Source organism: Myxine glutinosa, chromosome 14, assembly GCF_964187855.1.
Source record: "Myxine glutinosa chromosome 14, kmMyxGlut1.1, whole genome shotgun sequence".
In the NCBI taxonomy this organism is placed as follows: Eukaryota; Metazoa; Chordata; class Myxini; order Myxiniformes; family Myxinidae; genus Myxine; species Myxine glutinosa.
Window position 1 is genome coordinate 53,590,526 of NC_136274.1, and position 22,491 is coordinate 53,613,016.

Below are 22,491 nucleotides of genomic sequence, written 5' to 3' on the forward strand. Positions count from 1 at the left end.
ACCATGGCATTTCACAATCCACCCTTAAATTTGCATCTAACCCACAGATTACCCATGCCAACCATTTGTCACATTTCACTCACCTCACCAAAGAAGGATGCTTTGCCATACACATGCCAGCCGAGCATGGCCCATATGCTCGGCTCGTCGTTACACATCTCCCGATTCACATCCCCATGGCTCTCTTCCCAACCCGAGAGTCCATAAATCACAACGGAGCATCTGTGGAAGGTCGCTCACACCATCACGTTCCACAGATGCCCCAATGGTTGTCCGGCAGGCTATCTCCATCCCTGTCCATTCGGTTTGACCCGCGTCCATAGACCAACCACCATGCCAGGTCACCACATGCTGGTTGTCCCAGAGTCCCTGGAGGAGAGTGCCAGGCCGCATGCCCGGGGGGTCACCACATCAGTCCCAAGTTGGCCGTCCGCAGTGCCACCACCAAAGCGCGACCCACAACACCTCCCCCTAGTGGTCCTCAATAAATGCCAACCCAGACTTGAGAAACCACCTCGGACCTCCCTGGAGGTCTTAACCCCCACCAGGGTCCGGTGACCCTGCCGGCCCGAGCCACCAGCTCGGACGGCGCCCCGACGGACAAGGGACGCCACACTCCACCAGACCCCCCGTGGGACCCAGGTCGTACCTCGACACCCAAGGCTGGACCCCACGTCCAAATCTCGCCATCACAGCCCCCCAGCTGGCCGGCATACCCAAATTTTGAAAGGGGCAACTTTTGCCCGAGGCCATCACCCATGACCTCTCCATGTCCAAATCCCGCAGCCCGGGGACCAATCCCCACCATGGCTGCTCCAAATCAAGTTCCCATTGTAATTTTATTTTAAATTTTATTTTACAAATTTTCATTCCCACTGCCAAACCGCAGCTGCAGGGAACAACCTCTACCACCGGTTGTTCTGCCCCTCCCTGCAGTTGATCCAAATTCCCTACAGGGACCAAATCTCCAGAAGCTCTATCTCCCGATCCTCCAAGATCCAAATCCAGCCCGGAGCCAACACACTCCCCCAACTGGTTGTCCAATTTTGGAGCCTCTGTTTCCAAATAGCAGTGTACAGTGAGCGTCCCCTCGGTCATTCCAACCACCTCCTCGGACCAACTCACCTCTTCCCCCAGACTCCTTTGGGCCTGAACAAGCTCTACCTCCATGGGACTGTCACAGGTCTCCAGCCGCTGGATCAAATCATCCTCATCATCATCATTTCCACAAATCATTCCTGGCCCCGCCAGGCTTTGATCGATATCCCCAATAAATACCTGGTCCGGCTCCATTGCACGGACCCCCAAAAACTCTACCCCCTCTTGCTCCGCACCACCGCCCTGGTGCTGCACAATTCCAAATTCATCCCCCGGTTGGGGTGTTGTGACATCCACACGGTCCCGATAAACAACCAGGCCAGAATGTGGGAAACATTCCCCATTACAACTCTCACATTCCAAATTTCCTTCCCCGCTCACCTGTGGACACTCCACGTTTACCTGCAGGCCTTCCCCCTCTACCTGTACACATTCCCCATCCACCTGTGGACATTCCCCATCCACCTGTGGACCTGCGGTCTCCCCATTTACTTCAATTGCCATTCCCTGTGCAATTCCCAATTTTGCCATTCCCGGCTCCTGAGCCCCGTGCACATCTGCATGGGCCGTACTCTCTCCTGTTCCCAATCTAGCTTCCCCCCCTTCCGATTCAATTTTTGCCACCTTTGGCTTCTCCTGTGCCCCCATTTGAGTTTCTACTTTACCCTCAAATTTCCCCAGTCTGTCCGTAATTTGGTTTTGCACTCTCCCTTCTATGCCATCAATTCGTTCCCCCAGCTGCTGTGCCATTTCCCCAATTTTTCCTTCCAATTGTTCATTCCTTTCCTTTATTTCATTCCTCCATTCCTTCCCCTGGGACTCCATTTTATTTTCCAACCCACTTTTCATTTGTCCCATTTGTTCCTTCAATCGATCACTCATTCCCTTCATTCCTTCCCTACATTCCTTCCCCTGGGACTCCATTTTATTTTCCATCCCACTTTTCATTTCTCCCATATCTTTTTTTATGTTATTTTCCATCCCTTCCATTTTTCGAAGCAATTGACCCAACATCTGGTCGGTTGTCGGGGCCGTTCCTACTACTCCCGGCTCCCCGGTAGGGGAGGGGGATAAGTTGGTGCTCGGGACGAGGGAGGTTCCAAGGCTCACCTCTACATCTAATTCCCCTATTTCCGGCTCACTCCCGACGCTGACGGAGGCCTCGCTGCGTACTTCCATCTCGTCAATTTCCGACATCCGCTTTCCGGAAGATTGTTTCCCGCGCGCGTATTTATTTTAATAATTCCAGTAACACAATTTAAATTTGACGAAGACGCGATATCGCGCTCCGTATGCCCAATTGATTATTAAATTTCTCCGCCTCGCCTATACAAATTTTGCGTTCGAACGTCGGACGCAATGTACGCCCGACCGTGTCGATGTCTCGCCGCGGACAAAAAAATTTGTCCGACGGGTTCAAATCCTACACTTCTGACACCACTTGTCGCGTAACCGTGATTAACACCACAGTTACGGATGACCGATTTGCGAGACTTTAACTCCCGAGGCGAACACTCAATGGCGGACTCAAGTTCAACACCAACGCGCGGAATGGCGGGGCGCAGCGAAGGCTCCGCAACCTTATCTATTAAAATCAAACACCCAGGAAAACTGCGTTCAGATATTATGTACAAAAAGTAATATAAGGGTTTATTAGGAAAAGTAAAGCCAGTGAAAAAGCCCGCCGGTAAATCTAATAACTCTAATAAACCTAAATCGGGACGTCCCCACACGACTGACAGCAAACACAAACGAGGGAGATTAATTACGAAAATAACACGTCCCGTCGTTCAAAATATACGCGGAGATCGGGCTTATCTGTCTTTGTCGTCTTGTATTGTTGGTGTCCAGCACCGCTCCTTCCGGCCCGATCGCACACCACGAGGCCCCTCGCTCCAAGCACCACGCGTCCGACGCAGGCCAGCGGCTCCACTTGACCAGGGACAGGAAGGACTCCTTTCAACTCCACTCGACTCGACGCGGGAGTGCTGGCAGCCAAGTGCCAACGAACTGCTCAGTGCCAACTGGGTGTGCTCTCGTGTGTCTCCTGCGACTCCCTACAACCCGAACTGCACTCGAACTGCGACTGGAATGGCGTGTCCTCTCCAACTCTCCACCACCGCTCAACTCTCTGGTGCCTGCCTGCGTCTGCCAGTGCCTGCCACGAACTCAACTCCACTCAACCTCGCGAACTGACTCCGTGTGACTTGCGACTCAACTGGCGAACTCTGACGCAACTCGTGAACTGGTGAACTCGCTCCGTGTGACTTGGGACTCAACTGCCGAAATGGCGTCCGACCGTCGCCTATATTGGTGGCCGATGACGTCACATTGCGCACTCCTCAGCCAATCAAAGCCTCCCGCGACTCCTGACATCTCCCCCGTTACGCGACCCTGCGGTCCTGGCATAACACGTGCCGGCCAGGTTTTTAGGCCTTTGGAGGTGTACACGGTGGCGGCCAATCATGGCGGTGTTTTTGACCTGGTTTCCTGTCAATTTAATACGAAGTCCTTGTCAGGGAAAGGGGATTATTTAATGTTGCGCTAAGGACCTAACTAATGTTTATGTGGTTTGCAGTGCCATAAAGGACAAAGGTTTGATTACTAGGTGATACTCACAGGGGCGTTACCTTTAATCCCTCACTATTTAACACTCGAATCTCCAGGTAGATCCACACTCATACATCTTACCCCGACAACCGCCTGAACATCAATAACTTATTACATGTAGAGTCCCTGTCACGACAGCCGAATACCTACCTATTCAGATCTACCTAGCTCTAGATGTTGCATTACCAAATTCATAACAATATGAACGCTGCAAGGACTCTGGGGTGAATTACCGGGGGTAGAAAAGATCAAGGTTTTCGATGGGGGAAGATAAGAGATGGTGGTGAACAGCTGTTTTAAAGACCTGGAGGGAGGAGTGGGATTGAATGGAGTGGTGGAGTTTGTTCCAGAGGCGGGAGAAAAGGGGAATGAAAGAGTGAAGGTGAGCAGAGAGCCTAGACTTTGGCAGTTTAACCATAAGAGGGTTGCAGGCAGATCTTGTGCGACCTGAAGGAATATTTGGGGGACAGAGCACAGAGAGAGCTGGGGGAGCAAGGCCAGAGAGGAGTCGGTAGAAGACAGAAAGACCACCAACCTGCCTGCGGTGAGTGAGTGAAAGGCCCTCGGAGTTGACTACATCGCAGGAGATTCCAATGATTCTGAAAGCTTTGGCCTCAACAGCGTGAAGCCGAGCAAGGTGTGAGGCAGGAGCACCAGCCCAGAGGGGGGAACAGTATTCCATTGAGCTGCGGATGAAAGCCTTGTATGTGGTGAGGAGCTCAGGTGTGCCAAGGAAGGACTTCGCACGACGGAGGATGCCCAGTCGGCGACTGGCTTTGGAGGCCAGCTTGGAAATGTGGTTTTCCCAAGAAAGATCATGGCAGATAGTGAGACCCAAAAGCTTGAGAGACAGAACTTCTTGGAGAGGATTGTTGAGAAAGTAGATGGGAGGGTTGTCCAGTCGGTCCTTTCGGAGAGACATTGTAAGAGTGTGAGATTTGTCAGGATTGAAAGACATGTTCCACTTGTTTGACCAGTCTGTGATTTTGTCCAGGTCTGCAGAGAGTGAGGAGGCTGCAGACTGCCGATCTGAGGGATGAGGAATGGAGCGGCAGATAGTGGAGTCATCAGCAAAGAGATAGAGAGGATTTTCCAGAGAGTCGGAGAGGTCATTGATGAAGACCAGAAATAGCACAGGGCCCAGAATTTTGATTTTATAGTTTCAGTGACAAAAACGTGTTTGCCCCTAAAAACGACCCCTTACATTTACATTAATTATCATGGTAAGAAAGAAAATTCTGGACTATGTCGTGAAAATATTATCACAGTGACCCATTATTTATTGTTGCCGAAAATAAAATAATAATAATTCAATTGGGAATTCTCTGAACATCACTGTTGATAAAGGCATCCTGCCGCCATCAACCGTCAGGTGGCGGCAGCGCATCGCTTGAACTCCAGTTCGTATCGCTGGTAACAGCCGAGAGGCAGCAGGCTCACCTCCAGCCTTTTTATTTACTCCCCCCCACCAACCCCAACGCCCCCATGTGCAAAGCAAAAAGTGGGGTTGAGCAATTTGTTCACTTTTCTGTCTGTCTGTCTGTCTACAGGTGTCAGTCGATGATCGAGGAAACGACTTAATTTCAATTCAATCAATTCAATGTTATATTTTGAATACTGTCGGACACAAATCAGAACACGGACTTTGAGTTTAGCGGCACTTTGGCTCTGAAAGTAGCAAAATGTATGGAATCTCATCCTAATTATGCATGCGCAGAGATGAGGAAGGTAATTTTTTTTTTGTCTGTCTGTCAGCCTGGCAGTCAAACAAAATTGAAAATTGCAAAAATTCTAGATTTTAAACGGACATCAAACAGGAAACTTACTGTTTTTCAGGACGTCATAAGGGACACAAACACCAGGCATGAATAACTAATGCAACATGTTAAATAAAGTGGTGTAAAAGGCAGAGCATTAACGGTGGTGAACTATCGAAGAAAGTTTCTTTTTTTTTCTACAACCTTTGAAACTTATTATTTTGATTGAATTATACACTTGAACACTGTCGAACACAAATTGTCTGGTTGCCTTTTCCCAAAACCTACAATTTTACAGGACTTGGACAAAATATTATGCCATTTTACGTCAACCCTCGTAAAACTCACTCACCGCAGGCAGGTTGGTGGTCTTTCTATCTTCTACAGACTCCTCTCCAGCCTAGCTCCCCCAGCTCTGTCTGTGCTCTGTCCCCCAAATATTCCTACAGGTCGCACAAGATCTGCCAGCAACCCTCTTATGGTGAAACTGCCAAAATCAAGACTCTCTGCTCACCTTCACTCTTTCATTCCTCTTTTCTCCCGCCTCTGGAACAAACTCCCCCACTCCCTTCAATCCCACTCCTCCCTACAGGTCTTTAAAACAGCTGTTCACCATCATCTCTTATCTTCCCCCATCCAAAACCTTGATCTTTTCTACCCCCGTTAATTCACCCCAGATCCACCTTTTTGAAATACCGACTTCTTTCCTGGAAGTCCTAGCAGTGTCCATTTGTTTTATACCTCTCTCACCCCCCATTCCCATGCCTCCTCCCCCCAAGCCCTCTCCCTTCCACAGATCTCCCAATGTCCCTGTTCTCTACCGTTGTTGTACTTGTGTGGTTCCCTCTCTCCCCATCTTCTCTCCGGCTCCCTTTATTATATGTTTTGTGTGTCTGTTTATGTTTTTTGTGATTAATGTTAGCTCTTACACGAACCTCGATCTTGTATACAAAAAAATAATAATAATAAACCCGGCCAATCAAATTTTACCCTCGTGCTCTCAAAGTTGGGGAAGATTGAGATTCAGACAAAATGGCGGAAAGTGTGATTGCGGTTCTACAGTGTGATTACGATTCGGTTAAACTCTTACTTTGCATTCCTGATTGTGCTCAGAAATGCAAAGCAAGAGTTAAAAAGACCCTTCAGTCCCATGTCCTTTTACTCAAAACTGCATGGGGTAAGGTGTTCTATTAACTCTATAGTTTATAGTCTCGCCCCGAAGGGGATGCGAGGCTATTGCAACGCCCCTGTCAATCTGTCTGTCTGTCTGAGTATGTCTGTGTGGGTCCATGTCTATATATTTTTGCTTTAAAAATGTTTTTCTCTGCACCCACTTGGCCAATCAATGCAAAACTTTAAACATATGAGGGACTCTCCATGGAGGATATTCTGTTGATACAACTGATGTCATAGGTCACATGGTGGGCAACCATATTGGATTAAAGGAAACATTTTGATATCCTTTTCTCTAAAACTGGTAAAATGAAAAAAAAATTGAAACGACATATGTCATCAATGCCCCAGGGGTATATAGGGTGATAACAATGACATCATCGGTGAAGTGGTATTCCAGCCATAATTGGTTGAATCTAAATCCTTGACTGAAAAATCTGAAACTTCATAAATATCAGATCTATGACCCGATGAGAGTGAAGAATTTAACTTAGGACATAATCAGTCATGTGGTCTGGTGGCCATATTGGATTGAAAATAAAAACGTAAAAAAATCTTCTTATCCAGAACCGCTTAATAGATCGATGCAAAACTTTATAAATACGATGTGCTAGCCATGGGGAATATATTTTGAAATATTTTCCTCTTCACCTTCATTCACACAATTTAGCCTTAATGTGCACAAAAGTGTTTATCAAATATCTTAATAATTAATTAATAATACATAAAAGCTACAATGGCAATGTATGTGACATAATAGGGTCCATGGATGACACGGGTATATGGGCCTTAACAGCAGCATGTTCAGTTAACGATGGTATATTTGTTCAGAATGAGCGCGAGGAGCGACATATTTATATTTATTGCGCTCGACACATGCTATGCGCTCTGCACATGCTGTTCTCATTTATATATTTTGTACTGTTATTGAAACACATGGAAGAGCAAAGCAATATGGGGGAAATAGTACAACAGTCAAAACGGGGCAAAGGGAAAACAGTGGGACAACAACACCAGGAGATATTCAGAAAAATACAATGTAAGGAGACGAAGTAAAGGGGCAGAGACATAATGCATGATGTAAAGTAACTTTTGATGTCCTGGATGATTGGGTTTCTGATCCGAGTGACATATAGTTCATAATAAGCAGGAAAATACACAGACTCATGCGCTGGTCTATGATGCTTTAGCACCAAAGCGTAACCTCAATCACAGACATCTCTCAATGAGCCAATATGATCAATTATAGCTTTATACTAATTACTAAGGGCTTAACATGTCATAACAAATTCCAAATAGGATGGACTAAAGGTACGCACATTCACCTCTCAGCCATCTTGCCTAGGTTGGAATCCCGACTCAGCTATAAAATCACACTTGTTTCACAGGCAAAGTGATTCATCAATGTGTGTGCCGTCCCTCGGATGGACGTTAAACTGGCATCCCGTCTACCAGATTTAGTTGGTGCAGACGATAAAGATCCCAAGGTGTCCATCATGAAGACTAGGCGAGCTATCGCCAACACCCTGAACAAATTCCAAATTCCTGCCCTAACTACTGCTGGGAGAAGGATGGCAAAATTCCGAGCATGACCCTTGGTCAAGAAATTGCTTCGGCAGAACCACCACCCTGTAACACGTACAGAGTATGATACATCGGATCGGATTGATAACTAAACTGTGGCTGTTTTTTGTGTAATCTATACAAGGGGATCATTCAAATATTCTGTAAACAAGATACAAACAATAGTTCATGACACCAAGTTTTGTTTTTTTTCTTCAATACTGTCGGAATGTTAGTACATAGGCCTATAATTCGAATAATATAAATGATTTTTTTGCATATATATATATATATGTATATATATACATATATATATATATATATATATATATATATATATATATATATAAATTTAAATATATATATATATATGGCCTATATTTGGCCTATATTTAGATGGCCTACATGTAAAAAAAAAATTTTTTTATATATACACAAAGAATTAAGTTAAGCACCCCTACACAACGAATTAAGGTAAGCACCCCCTAATATATATTCTTTGTGTATATGTATACATTGGCATATATTCTAAGGTATGTGAGATCAAATAATGATTGGTATGACATTAGCAATTATCCATTGATGAAATTGAGTGATCAAAGTGAAAAAAAGTGATTGGTTGAGTCAGTGATCCGATCACGTGGGTCCTACACACGTTATTGACGCAAAGATCGCTAGAGGTCTTCTCAGAACAATGACTGTACGTTAGAAAACATAAACGTCATCCACACTGTCCGTGATGGACCTATAGCTCCATACTTAAATTGAGGTGAAAATATGCCTAAAATTCCCAAAAAATTTCACCTTAAATTATTCTGAATAAAATATTGAAAACGGCATGATTGTTATGTTATTATGTGACCATAATATCACTTCTCCAGAAAATATAGCAATATCATGGGTATATTACACTGTTTTGACGACAACAAACTTGTAATGTGCGAGGTTGTAAAAAAACGGGGGGGGTGCTTAACTTAATTCTTTGTGTATATATATTTTTAAGTTTTTTTTTTTAATGTATTTTTAAAAATTATGGGAAAAAATTATTGTGATACATATTTATCATTATTGTATCATGTGAGCGAATTTTTTTTTCATAATATAAAAAAAAAAAAATCTTTAAAATTATGATTTTTTTTACTGCGATTCATATTTATCATAATTGTACCAGGTGAGTATATATAATAACCACCTTTAGAGGCCATTTTTCCCTGCAAGCGGGGGTTGGCCTTTTTCGGGGACCGTTGTTGTTGTTTTTTGGTCCCCTTTTTGGAAGCAATGTTTTACGGCCGGATGCCCTTCCTGACGCCAACCCTTTTTGTCGCCTTTTTACGACAAGCAGGGAATTACCAGTGAACTGGTACTCAATTTGCCGACCTCGGAAGGATGACAGGCTGAGTCAACCCCCTGGCGTTAATTCGGCGATTGACCGGGATTCGAACCCAGGATCCTAGGATCCTAAGCCCTCACCCTAGCCGCTTGCCCAACACCAGGGCTATTTCCCATGTGAGTGCTCAGGACCAGGTGAGTGCTCAGGAGTATTTCCCATGTTTCTTATATGTTCTCACCACATAGTCATACGATTATATAATTTGAGAAGTGTTTGTTTGACCTTATTTTGACCTTTGAATGTACCATATTCCTTACACACTCGATGTAATAAGTTGAAAATTGGTGGTTGTACTTGGGGTGTGCACGGGAAGATTTTAGGCATTAAAAAGAGATAGCCCCCCGGGATTGATGGTGGGGGAAGGACGCAAATTCTCTATATGTAAATGTGCATCGTAGAGCACGCCACTTCGTGGGAGTGGAGCCGTTGAGCATGGCTACTTGGACATAGGACATATTCCTAGACCATCTGTCCATACCTGCCCGTTTTGTAAATAATCATACGATATATAACTAGAGAAGTGTTTGTTTGTTTTACTTATATGTAGTAGTAAACTGCTGGATGGAATGAGGTTAAAACTGCTGCTTGTACTAGGAGTGTGCCTGGGAAAGTTTTAGGTGCTAAAAAAATTCATAGTTGGTGGGTTCAGGGTGGGGAAAGGACCCCAATTCTCTATATCTACATATGTATCGCACAGTATCACCCTGTGGAAGCTGGAATTACAAGTCATAACTAGGATGAAGTCAATGGTGCGCCATCACAAATCCCCATGCTCCCCACCAAAAGCAAAGTTGAAAGATGGCAAAAAGTTTCACCAGGAATGACCCAATTTCAAATTTTGAGTTAAAAAATTTTTCTGCTTTAACCTATGTGACCCCAGGTCTCCACCCCTTGGGGCATGAACCAGTAGTCAACTCCAAAAAAATCGTTACATACGTGTATTTCGTGTGTCCCCAATGTTGATTGCGCATACCAAGTTTCATTAAAAAAGTTTTAAAATGTGGCCATAATTGCATTTATTGGAATTTGACCTTTTGACCCCAACTGAGGGGCGGGGCCAAAATGGTACTGCTCCCACAACGTTTTGTCATGTGGTGATCATAACTACCAAGTCTGATGAATTTCTGCACAATTGTTTAGGAAGAGAAAGTGTGACAGACGGACAGACCGTTTTTTTTCAGAAAGCGTGGGGATAATAAATACATCATGGACATCACAGAAGTGGGGGAATTAACCGGTTCTTTCCTCATTAAACTACAATTTACTGTTTATTTATTTGTTATTGTCTCTAGTGTTGTACTCTCGCTCCAGCGTGGTGCATACCTTCGCCAATGCCTCGTCGATGGAGATGCGGTTATCTTTAACCATGTTCATGAGGCGGATGCGATCCTCATCACTCATTTTGATCTCACTTGCCACAAAGTTTACGCCTCCTGTGGAATGGCACAGTTTCACACACATAAAACAGTTTGTGCCGTGCCAATTTACAAAACGTCATGCCGTCCATGTACATCTTTGATGGCATCACTCAGTCTTGCTTGATGTAATCAATTACACTATAACAGCTAAAATTCAAACATGTTAGCAAGTTTAAATTATCTATCAATAACAATAAAGCTAAACTACACCTAGCAAAGCAAGAGCATTGAATTCATGAATGCACAAATTTTGTGCATTTACACATTTACACAAAAGTCATTTACACAAAACATTTTAAGAAGCGTGTTGGACAAAACATGATGATCACGTAGGAAACACAGATTGCTCTTTCTGGGACATGAAACCTATTTCTAAAATCTCACTTTGGAATGTCGGAAAGAATGATTGAAAAAAAGATTGAAAAAAGATTTTAAAAAATGAAAAACATCATCAAAGCAAGAAATCAATAATGCTTGGGCTTTGCAATAATACATTGTGAGGAGGGAAGTACACTTCGTAACAATGGAAGGGTAATCCTAATCCTAATCAAAACTTCTTATCTCAACTGTTTCCATATTGCAATTAACCTACCGGAAATGACATCACAAAGTACATTCTTATGCCGGGGTCACACTATCACGAAAAGCCGAGCCGTAAGGGCCACGTGTCGCCAATTTTTAAAAAAGATTACAGCGCCGTAAACACCCCGTAAACCACGGGCCTCGTAGGGGCCACGTAGCTGCCGTAGAGCCACGGGATAGCCACGTACTCGCCACCTCAGGCCCTCGTAAAAATTTGCCGTATCCGCCACGTAAGGCCATGTAATGTCCAGGTAACGGCCAGGTATACGCCACGTAACGCCATGTAGTTGCCAAGTAGTTGCCACGTAAGAGCCACGTGCCACGTAAGAGACACGTAAAAGTGTCGCATAAAAAATCCTATAAAATGGGGGTCCCCAGCCCCTTCCAGTCATTCAGCATCTTGACCTTCAAGAAAGCAACATCACCATGAGAGTACCAAGAAGACAGAGACTGCAGATTGCTGTCCTCAGATATCAGCATGCCCTGTACAATGCTGCTGCTGGACTGGTCCTGCAGGAGATGCAGGCAAGAGAGATCCAGAGGAAAGCCAAGAAGAAGAGACTCTGGGTGAGGAGGTGAATCTCCAAGAGACAGGAGATGGGTGTCTATGACACCTGGATGAAGGAGCTAGAAGATGAGAGTGCCAAGGAGTTCCAGTCCTTTGCAAGGGTGTCACCTGAGCTGTACCATGAGATAGTCAGAAGAGTTGGGCCAAGGATCCAGAAACAAAACACATTCTTCAGAAAAGCCCTGTCACCTGGTCTCAAGGTGGCCATCACCCTAAGGTTCCTTGGCACTGGTATACCCTACCACAGCCTGGCCCACGAGTTCAGATGTCCTCACAACACCATCAGCCTGATCGTCTCTGAGACTTGTGAGGCCATCATTGCTGAGTACATGGAAGAGGTGATCAAATGTCCCAAGACACCAGAGGAGTGGAACGAAGTGGCACAAGGCTTTTCAGAGAGATGGAACTTCCACAACGTTTGTGGGGCACTAGATGGCAAGCATGTGGCAGTGAAGTGTCCACCAGGATTTGGCTCTGTCTACTTCAACTACAAGAAGTTCTTGGAGTGAAGTGCACTCTGATGCTAATCTTCCTCTTCTCCTTCCCTCCTGACTTCTGGGGCTGGGAGCCTGACTGGGACTGTGTGGAGCGGAGCTGTCCCTCTCATTCTCTGTGCTCTCTTGCACATCACCATCACTGTCACTGTCACTGTCACTACTGGACCCCTCATCCTCCTGCCTCTTGTCCTCATGCCTCACCTTCTTTGCTGGGTTTTCCTCCCTCTACTGTGGTTCAGGTTGCAGGGTTGAGGGTGGCATGGGGGAACGTGCCCTGGCTTTCTCTGTGTCCCCTCCTAGGGGTGGGGGTGGGGTAACACTCTGCCCTGGAGGTGGGGTAACACTCCTGCCTCTCTGAGATCGCCTGCCCCTCTGAGATCCCCTACCTCTGTTGCCACCTCCTCTGCTGCTTCTTCTAGCACCTCTCACCATGATGACAATGTTGAGAAAGAGCTTCAAAAATTGTTGAGAATTGCTTCAAAAAGCTCCACAACTTGTGAACACTGTGAAAGAGTCGTGAAAACTGACCGCGCGGGATGAGACCCATATTTATATGCAGCCGGTTCAAAACACGTGGCGCTACGGGGTGGTCAAGTGGCTCTACAGGGTGGTCAAGTGGCTCTACGAGGCACTATGGGGCTCTACGAGGCGACTTCGTGGCCAAGACGTGGTGAGCACGTGGCAATCACGTGGTTCTGTCACCGGATCGCTCCTTATATGGCAATCACGTGGCGCTACGGGGATCTACGTGGCCAATACAGGGCCAATACGTGGCAATATGTGGCGATTACGTGGCTCTACGTGGCAATAGGGGGTCCCCCATAATTGCCACGTAGTGCCACATAGTGCCACGTATTACGTGGCCCTCACGGGGATAGCCCCGTGGCCGTTAAGTAGGCGCCACGGCAGTGGACAAGGCTGACTTTACATGGTAAAATTTTGAACTTTTTGAAATTCCTGCTCTACCTTGCAGTAGGCGCCACGTAGACCCCGTGACTGCCACGTGGATGCCGTAACTGCCACGGGATAGCCACATCCCACCCCATATCAAAAAAATGGTCCTACGTGGCCTTTAAGACTCGGCTTTACATGATAGTGTGACCCCGGCATTACAATAAAAAAAAATCCGCACTCATTTGCTCTTTCATCTATTCATCTTTGATAATGCAATAACTTCAGCAGTTTCCATCCATTATTATCCATTCATTGGTGTCAAAGGCAATTACAAGCAGGGTACATCTCCAGACTTCTTATCTCAAGCTTGTGGAGGAGCTTGTATGTGTAATGTATTTGGGAGAACGACTCGGCCATCCTTGTGCTTTTAGTTTTACATGAATTGACTTGGACTGGTGTGTATGGTGTGTACCCTGGTTAGAATAGGTACACCGTATCCCTGCGTGTCGTAAGAGGCGACTAAGAGGGTTGGTGTCAGCAAGGGCATCCGGCCATAAAAACACTGCCTCAAAAAAAGAACCATGACAATTACAACTACATATGGGCAGGGTACAGCCCGAAGTGGAGATCGGTTTCTGAGGTTTGGGACATGGAATGTAGGGACAATGACAGGGAGATCAGGAGAAGTGGTGGAAGTATTGGTCAGAAGAAGAGTGGACATATGTTGTGTGCAAGAGACGAGATGGAAGGGAAGTGGTGTGAGAATGGTGAAGGGTAGGCAGGGACAGAAATACAAGTTTGTGTGGCAAGGGTGCCCGGAGGGCGTGAATGGTGTTGGTGTCCTGTTTTCTGAGGAGTTTGTAGACAGTGTGGTGAGTGTGACCAGAGTGAGTGATAGGTTGATGATGGTGAAAATGATGATTGGAAAGCTCTTGGTGAACATCATCTCGGGATATGCTCCGCAGGTTGGGCGGAGCGATGAAGAGAAGGACAAGTTCTGGTGTGCGATAGAGAAGCTGATGGAAAACGTGAAAGATGAGGAAGTTGTTGTGGTAGGAGGAGACCTAAATGGACATGTGGGAAGGAGTATGGACGGTTTTGAGGGAGTTCATGGGGGTTACGGATATGGTGTGAGAAATGGAGAAGGTGAAAGGATTTTGGAGTTTGCTGATGGAGCTGATTTGTTGATTTGTAATACTCAGTTCCAGAAAGGGGATAATAAGCTTGTAACATACACGTCAGGTGAGTCGACGACAACTGTTGACTACCTGATGGTGCGTAGGCGAGATAGGGGGCACCTCCGGGACACAAAGGTGATCCTGGGGGAGGAGGCTGTTTCAGAGCACCACTTGGTTGTCTGCGACATAAGGGTGAAAGGTGCGAGGAGAGCTCGGCGGGTGAAGTACCAACCGAGAATGAAGGTGTGGAGGTTGAAAGAGGTGACAGTAAGGGAGGCATTAAAAGAGAGGCTGAGTCGGGTCGAGGATGATGTGGTTGAGCTTGAAAGTGGTTGGATGTCAATGAAAGATAGTCTGTTGGGAGCCGTTGGTGAGGTATGTGGATGGACAAAAGGACCACCGAGGCACTCGGAAACATGGTGGTGGGATGATGAAGTTGGGAAGAGGAAGAAGTTCAAGGAGTGGCAGAAGGCGAAGGGTACGGGAGCAGAAAAAGCAGAGCATGAAAGTTATAAGGCAGCCAAGAAGGCTGCAAAGAAAGAGGTAGCAAAGGCGCATGAGACATGTAGGAAAATGTTCGGAGAACGCTTGGATTCGGAAGAGGGTCAGAGAGCGGTATTCAGGATTGCAAAGCAGATAGCGAAAGAGAGGTGTGATGTGATGGGGGTGAGTTGCTTGAAGGATGAAGTGGGACAAATCGTTGTGGACCCAGATGGAATTAAAGGAAGATGGAAAAGATATATGGAAATGCTGTTGAATACAGAGAATGAATGGGATGGCAACATAGAGAGTAACCCAGTTTTAGGACCGGCAGAGAAGATAACTGAGAAGGAAGTTGAGGAAGCGATAAAAGCAATGAAGAGTAGAAAAGCGGGAGGGCCGACGGGAGTTGTGGGAGATATGTTGAAGGCAGCAGGAAGTTGGGGTTTGAAGAGAATGACAGAGATCTGTAATCTGGTGGTGAAAGAAGGCCGCATTCCAGTGGAATTGGGAACTGAGTACCCTTGTCCCTCTATACAAGGGGAAAGGTGACCCTCTGGAGTGTGGCTCGTACCGAGCGATAAAGTTATTGGAGGATGGAATGAAGGTATTGGAAAGGGTGTTGGAGAGGAGGATAAGGAAGAAGGTGAAGATCGACGAAATGCAGTTTGGATTTATGCCAGGAAGAGGAACGACAGACGCGCTCTTTATTGTGAGGCAGTTGCAGGAGAAGTACATGGAGAAGAGGAAGAAGTTGTTTCTTGGGTTTGTTGATCTGGAGAAAGCATTCGATAGGGTTCCATGCAAAGTATTGACATGGGCATTGAGGAAGTTAGAAGTGGAGGAATGGTTGATCAGAGTTGTGATGGCAATGTACAAAAGAGCGCGAACAGCTGTAAGGACGAAGGACAGGAACAGTGGTGAGTTTGAGGTGAAGGTGGGAGTGCATCAGGGGTCGGTACTAAGTCCTCTACTATTTGTAGCTGTGATGGAGGTGCTGGCTCAGACCGTAAAGGAGGGTTTACCATGGGAGTTGTTGTATGCAGATGATCTGGTGTTGATTGCGGAAAGTATGGATGGACTGAAGGAAAAGATGAACAAGTGGAAGGAAAGTATGGAGACAAAAGGTCTGAAGGTGAATATAGGAAAGACGAAGGTGATGGCAAGTGGGAAAGCATGTGGTCAGGTGGAAAGAACTGGGAAGTGGCCATGTGCTGTGTGCAGTAAGGGTGTCGGAGTGAACTCCATTCAATGTACAATGTGCGCTGAGTGGGTTCATCAAAAATGTAGTGGTCTGAGAGGGTCATTAACCAGTGTGGCAGCTACATTCAAATGTAAGGTGTGCACAGAGGGAGCTGCAGATGGAGGAAATGTTGAGTTGGATCTTGGAGACGGCGTGAAGCTGGAAGGTGTGAAAACATTTTGCTATCTCGGAGACATGCTGAATGGAGAAGGTGGATCACACTCGGCAATGGTTGCTAGAGTGAGATGTGCATGGAAGAAGTTTCGGGAACTGAGTGGCGTGCTGATGAGGAGGGGAGTGTCGTTGAAGCTGAAGGGAAAGGTGTATGCTGCATGTGTGAGAAGTGTTATGATTTATGGGAGCGAGACATGGGTCATGAATGTGGAGCAGCAACGAAGGCTAGAAAGGGTGGAAATGCGAATGGTTCGGTGGATGTGCGGAGTGTCACTGAGAGAGAGGAAGACAAATGATGAATTGCGAAAGATGATGGGAATAGAGCCTGTGATTGATGCTGTGAAGAGGAACAGGTTGAGATGGTTTGGTCATGTGTTGAGGAAGGATGAAAGTGACTGGTTGAGAAGAGTGATGGAAATGAATGTAGAAGGAAGTAGAGGACGGGGAAGACTGAGAAAGACTTGGCTAAAGATGGTGGAAGAAGACATGCGGGCAAGGGGGTTAACAAGGAGAGATGCAGAAAATAGGGCAAAATGGAGAAGATTGTCATGGGGACCGCAAGGCTAACCCCCGCTCTTGCAGGGAAAATGGCCTTAAAATGCATGTTGTTGTTGTGTTGTGTACATCTCCAGACTTCAGGAGTTCGTTCTCCATTGTTTCGACTCATGCCAAAGCAGCCAATGTGTCGAGCGACGCTTGAATAAAGGGTGACAATTGGATCATTTGTCACTTCATCACCAAAGCTCTCCCATAGGAGTTGTTGCCCCTAATTCACACCTGGATCTCCTGCATGCTCTGGAAATCAAAGCTCTCGACAGCGTTGGAATTTTGTCACAATGGAAGCCGAAGTGCATTACCCACGGCTATTGCAGGTCACACATCTTTTTCCAGCAATCCCATTCTTCCCTCATTCTGAGTGTTTAAAACTCCAGGCTTACTCCTTTTTTCCGCTCTTCTCCAGCTTGTGGAACCTCTTTCCTCGGACTGTTGAATCCTGCTCTTCCTTCCATGTCTTTAAAATGGCAGTGCATCGTCGCCTCATTCATCAGGCCATCCTTCATCCTCATTGGTGATTTTTTCTATCCTCCTTATCTACTTCCTCGTTGTATTGCCTTCCCTTGACTATCATTTCATTATTCCCCTTGTTGCATCTACGTATTGTCCCACTGACCCATTGTCAGTGCATTGCCTTCTCCAGGTTCTCCCCTTTGTCACCTAACTCTTCCTTGAACAACATTTTGTATTCCAAAACGTGGCAAAAGTTGTTTTTTTTCGTTTCCAATTTATCAATTTGAACAAAAGCAAAGGGATTAAAATGGTGGTGAAAGAAACAAAGAGCCCAGTGAAGATTTGCTTGAAACCTAAGCAGTTACGACATGACGATGTACCGACATATAATTCACAGATTTTATTTATATATTTATATATATTTATATATTTATATTTATATATATTTATATATATTTATATATTTTTATATATATTTATATATATATATACAGACCTGGCATTTAATATGGAATATTTTTTTGTGGGGGTGAACTTACTTTTCAAGATGTCTTAGAACCAAAAGTTCATTGGATTTATGTTGAAATTATTCTAGGTTTTGTTAATGTGACCTTTAAAAGAAACAAAACCACATTTGACATTTCGAAACAAATAAATTGATCCTTGAAAGTGATGTAAACTGATATCGAACTCAATTCATGGACAGTACTGTGTTAAACTTCTGTACGTTTTCCAGAAGTATCTCTTTATTTTGCACATTAGCCAAAATTTCTTTTAGCAAAAACAAAAGTTAAATTACGACTGGAATTACGGACAGTAAAATTACAGTACAGTACTTCGTGTAACCCCCACGAGCATTCAGGAGAGCACATACACGTCGAGGCATGCTGTTCATGAGATTTGCCAAGGTTTTGACAGGAATCGCTTCCCATGCAGTGACAATAGCCTGCTGCAATTCACGCACAGAGGTAGGCTGTTGGTCCAAGTGGTCGATTTGACACGTTAATTCTGCCCACAAGTTCTCTATCGGATTCATATCCGGGGACATGGCAGGCCACTCCATATGCTCTACACCACGGTCAGCAAGAAAGTGTTGGATCATGCGAGCACGATGAGGCCGTGCAATGTGCATTGTCATCTTGGAAGACAAAGTTTCCTCGAAAGGCTGCACGAGCAAATGGAAGCAATGTTTCTTCCAGAATGGCCCTGTACTTGAACTGGTTCAGGTTTCCATTCAGAACAACCAGGTCAGTTTTGCCCCCTGCATGAAAAGCAGCCCAAACTGTCACCCCAGCACCTCCAGCTTGGACTCTTGGCACTATACAATCTTCGTTGTAGGCTTCATGCACTTGTCTGCACACTCGGACGCGGCCATCTTGACGATACACCAGAAATCTAGACTCGTCACTGAAGGTCACGTGATTCCAGTGTCCTGGCTGCCATTGACGGTGCTCTCTGGCCCAATGCAATCGGCGTTGGCTGTGTTGTCTGGTCAGGCGTGGCTTTCTCAGGGGACGCCTGGCACGATAGCCTGCTTGAACCAGTCGTTGGTTGACTAGCCTTCTGGATACAGGCACATTTGTCAGTTGCTGCCACTCAGCCCCGAGCCGATTCACTGACTTGGTACGGCCATTGCAGACTAACCGGTGCAGCTGGCGATCATCTCTCCTTGTGGTTCTGCGTGGATGTCCTGGTCTCGGTATTGGAGTAGGGACACCCCTCTGAGCATTTCGTTTCAGGATATTTGACACCTGACCTTGAGTGATGCCATACTGCCAAGCAATAGCACACTGTTTCATGCCGGAATTTCGTAAAGCCACCACGAAATGACAAACAGCATTGTCGAGTTGACAGACCATCTCCAGGGGAAGCGGCAATAACTTTTGTAGACGTGCAGCAGTTGTTTTCCACTAATACAGAACGCAACAACCCTTATATACCCGATTGTGAAGCCAATCGTCAAATGTACCTGTCCGTACATTTTGTCACGCCACCTGTGATATAATCCTGTTATTGACTTCTTGCTGCGACAGACAATCAGTGACATGGTTCTTTTAACAAATAAATCACCAAAGTGTAAAAGAAACTCACCAGATTGATATACCGAGTTCAGAAAGTAAACCCAAGTCAAGGAAAAAAAAATATTCCATATTAAATGCCAAGTCTGTGTATATATATATATTGTTACGTGGTCCCCTCGGTGACTACCTGGTCTCGGTGACCCCCGGACCGTGAGAGGAACTTCGCCAGAAAGTAGTAGTATATATGCGCTTTCGCAACACAATCCCTATGAATTCCACCCAAGAGAAAACTGATGTTCAATGATATATTTCAAGGGTAATGATACCAAACAATTTCAATGATACAATCAAGGGTCTATTCCCCAGGCAATCCACCATCCACAATTCACACTCAACAATCAATCAATCCCCTAGAGGTTTAAGATGGCCATCTTATATATGTGTGTCCCCTTTTGTACTCACAACCCCCTTTTGGTCTCTGCCCCTCACAATGTCTCTGGGCCCCTCCTGACCAAGATGATGGTCGGCGTCGCCGCACTCGGGCGGTTGAACGAACCCCGGGTGGACGTGTTTCCACCGGGCAGGTATCGTACCCGGCACCACGGCTGCAGCCCCTCGGGGCCACGTGAAGCGGGTACGGTAAAGCAAGTCACAAGCCCCACGCCGCTTGCCACGCGTGTTAGGCCCCAACGTGCGACCCGTACACGTCTTTTTAGACGGTGCCGCGAACGGTGCCAGACGCGGGGTCGATGCACGGCCCCACGTCAACTTGACGTCTCCACCGGGTAGGTACACGTCCCGGTAACTCCTCTCGCCAGACGGGCTTCGGAACGCCGCTTTTCCACGCGGCGCAAGGTCGATCCCCCCTTTCGTCGGAGCCGGGCGAGGAAGAAGAATACTCGTCGCTTTTCTTCCTCGTGTCTTTTCTTCTTCCGTTTCCGGTCACTTCCGTTTCCGGACACTTGTTCAGAAGGGCTCCTGACCCTCCAACCACAACAACCCTTAATCTACTACACATGGATAAGCAAAGACCTGAATGGTAATTCACATACATTCACATAAATATGTAACACTCCCCCCCTTCAAGAAAGAAAGTTCGAACCCAGCGAAAACTTTCTTTGCCGGCCAATTTGGAGAAACAAACCAGATAACTCAACCCCCCCCACATTATCAGTTCCCCCCGGGCACAGTTATCACTTAAAAAGAAAGCAACCAAAATTTCACCACAACCCCCCCCCAGATTACTCACTCTGGACTAAGCACCAGCAACGACATTGTCCCTGCCCTTTACATGTTCAATTTCCCGTTGGACCCCTGCCAAGCCAAACTCCATCTCATGACCCTCTGACTTTGACCGTCAGTTTCTTGTGAATGAAGGTTAAGGGGTTGATCAAAGATCCAAAGTTAAGCAACTCGATAGCACCTTTTTCCGGGAGGCCAAGCCGAGTATTCACTACATGGATGCCTTTAGGAACGTGGAGTTCACGGTTAGTCCGTGCAGGAAAGTTCTCTACCTGGGCGCCTTGAGGAACGTGGAGTTCACGGTTAGTCCGTGCATGAAAGTTCACTACATGGACGCCTTTAGGAACGGCGTTCACGGTTAATCCGTGTAGGAATCTTGGCTCGGCGGCTCCGCCGCATTCAGTGCTTCAACTTCTCAGAACTTCCCTAATAATTATGGTGGGACCACTTGTCCCTGTAGTCCCATGAATAGCGGTCTCCTTCTCGGCCACTACTTTGACAATCCTTCCTTCGGGAGCTGCCGTAACTCAGGGAGCCTCCATAATAATATTGATTGCGGCCACCACCAAAACTACCGCCCAGTTGTACTCTCCTGTAGACCTCTCGACGCCTACGAAATGCCTTCCCTACTGTTATGGTCCGACCCTCCAAATCCTTGCCATTCCAATTCTTCTCTGCCTCTCTGGCGTCTTTTGTGCTTGCAAACGTGACAAAGCCGAACCCTCTTGACTGTTGCGTTTCCCTGTCTCTTACCAACCGCACTTCCACCAGCGGCCCATATCTGTTGAAGACAGAGGTCAGAACTTCTTCCTCTGTTTTGAAGTTCAGTCCCCCTACAAATAACTTGGTACTTTTGTCGCCATCCCGAGCTGGTGTGGTGTTATTTTCCCTGCTGGGCTCTTTACCAACCCTCAGGTTACCATAAACTTGACCCCCGGCCAAATCATTCCCGATAACCACAGATACACCCTCTACAGGAAGCGTGGCTTGTAAACCGACGGTGACCGGTCCTGACACCAAATCGGACTCCAAATGGATGACATGAAGTGGAGCACTAACACCGCCCCCGATCCCCTGTAAACGAACACTATCCCCCGTTGCCGTCTCCTCGGACCATGGCAAAATGCCTTCAAGCATTAAAGATTGATGTGCCCCTGTGTCCCTCAATATCCTAACCGGTCTCCGGTTAGTCGAGGCTCCATCCCGTGACACAAACCCCTCTGAAATAAATGGTTGGTAACCCTTTTGATGGCGATTTCTCACAATGGCCATTGCATTTGGAGTCGTAATAGTCGGACTCCGCTCTGGGTCTTCCCTTTTTATGCGGTAACAACTGGACATCAAGTGTCCAGGTTTCTTGCAAAAAGCGCACGTAGGCCCGGAGGAAAAACTCGTGGTCTGCCTCGGGCCCCCCGAACTATAAGTTTGTCTTGGGCCCGTAGCCCTCTGATTTCTAACAGTTGGGGTATCATAGTTGTCCCCATAATCATCTCGAGGCCGCCGCCATGTAAGGTCGTTCTCCGCACCGGGTGTTCCACAACTCCCCTGCTGAAGTCTAGGCGAGGAGTTAGGTTTGTGGACCCCTATTCGGTGGG

The 22,491-nt window shown here is 46.3% G+C and overlaps 1 protein-coding gene across 4 annotated transcripts in view; it reads right to left on the reverse strand.

Annotated features, from left to right (window-relative positions):
* LOC137439777 (SAM and SH3 domain-containing protein 1) overlaps positions 1 to 22,491 on the reverse strand; it is a 570,774-nt gene that overhangs the window by 190,564 nt on the left and 357,719 nt on the right. For all 4 annotated transcript variants that reach the window (XM_078768572.1, XM_078768570.1, XM_078768571.1 and 1 more), the window contains exon 6: positions 10,915 to 11,024. In XM_078768572.1, the coding sequence (XP_078624698.1) occupies positions 10,915 to 11,024 (110 nt within the window). The remainder of the gene's footprint in view (positions 1 to 10,914; positions 11,025 to 22,491) is intronic.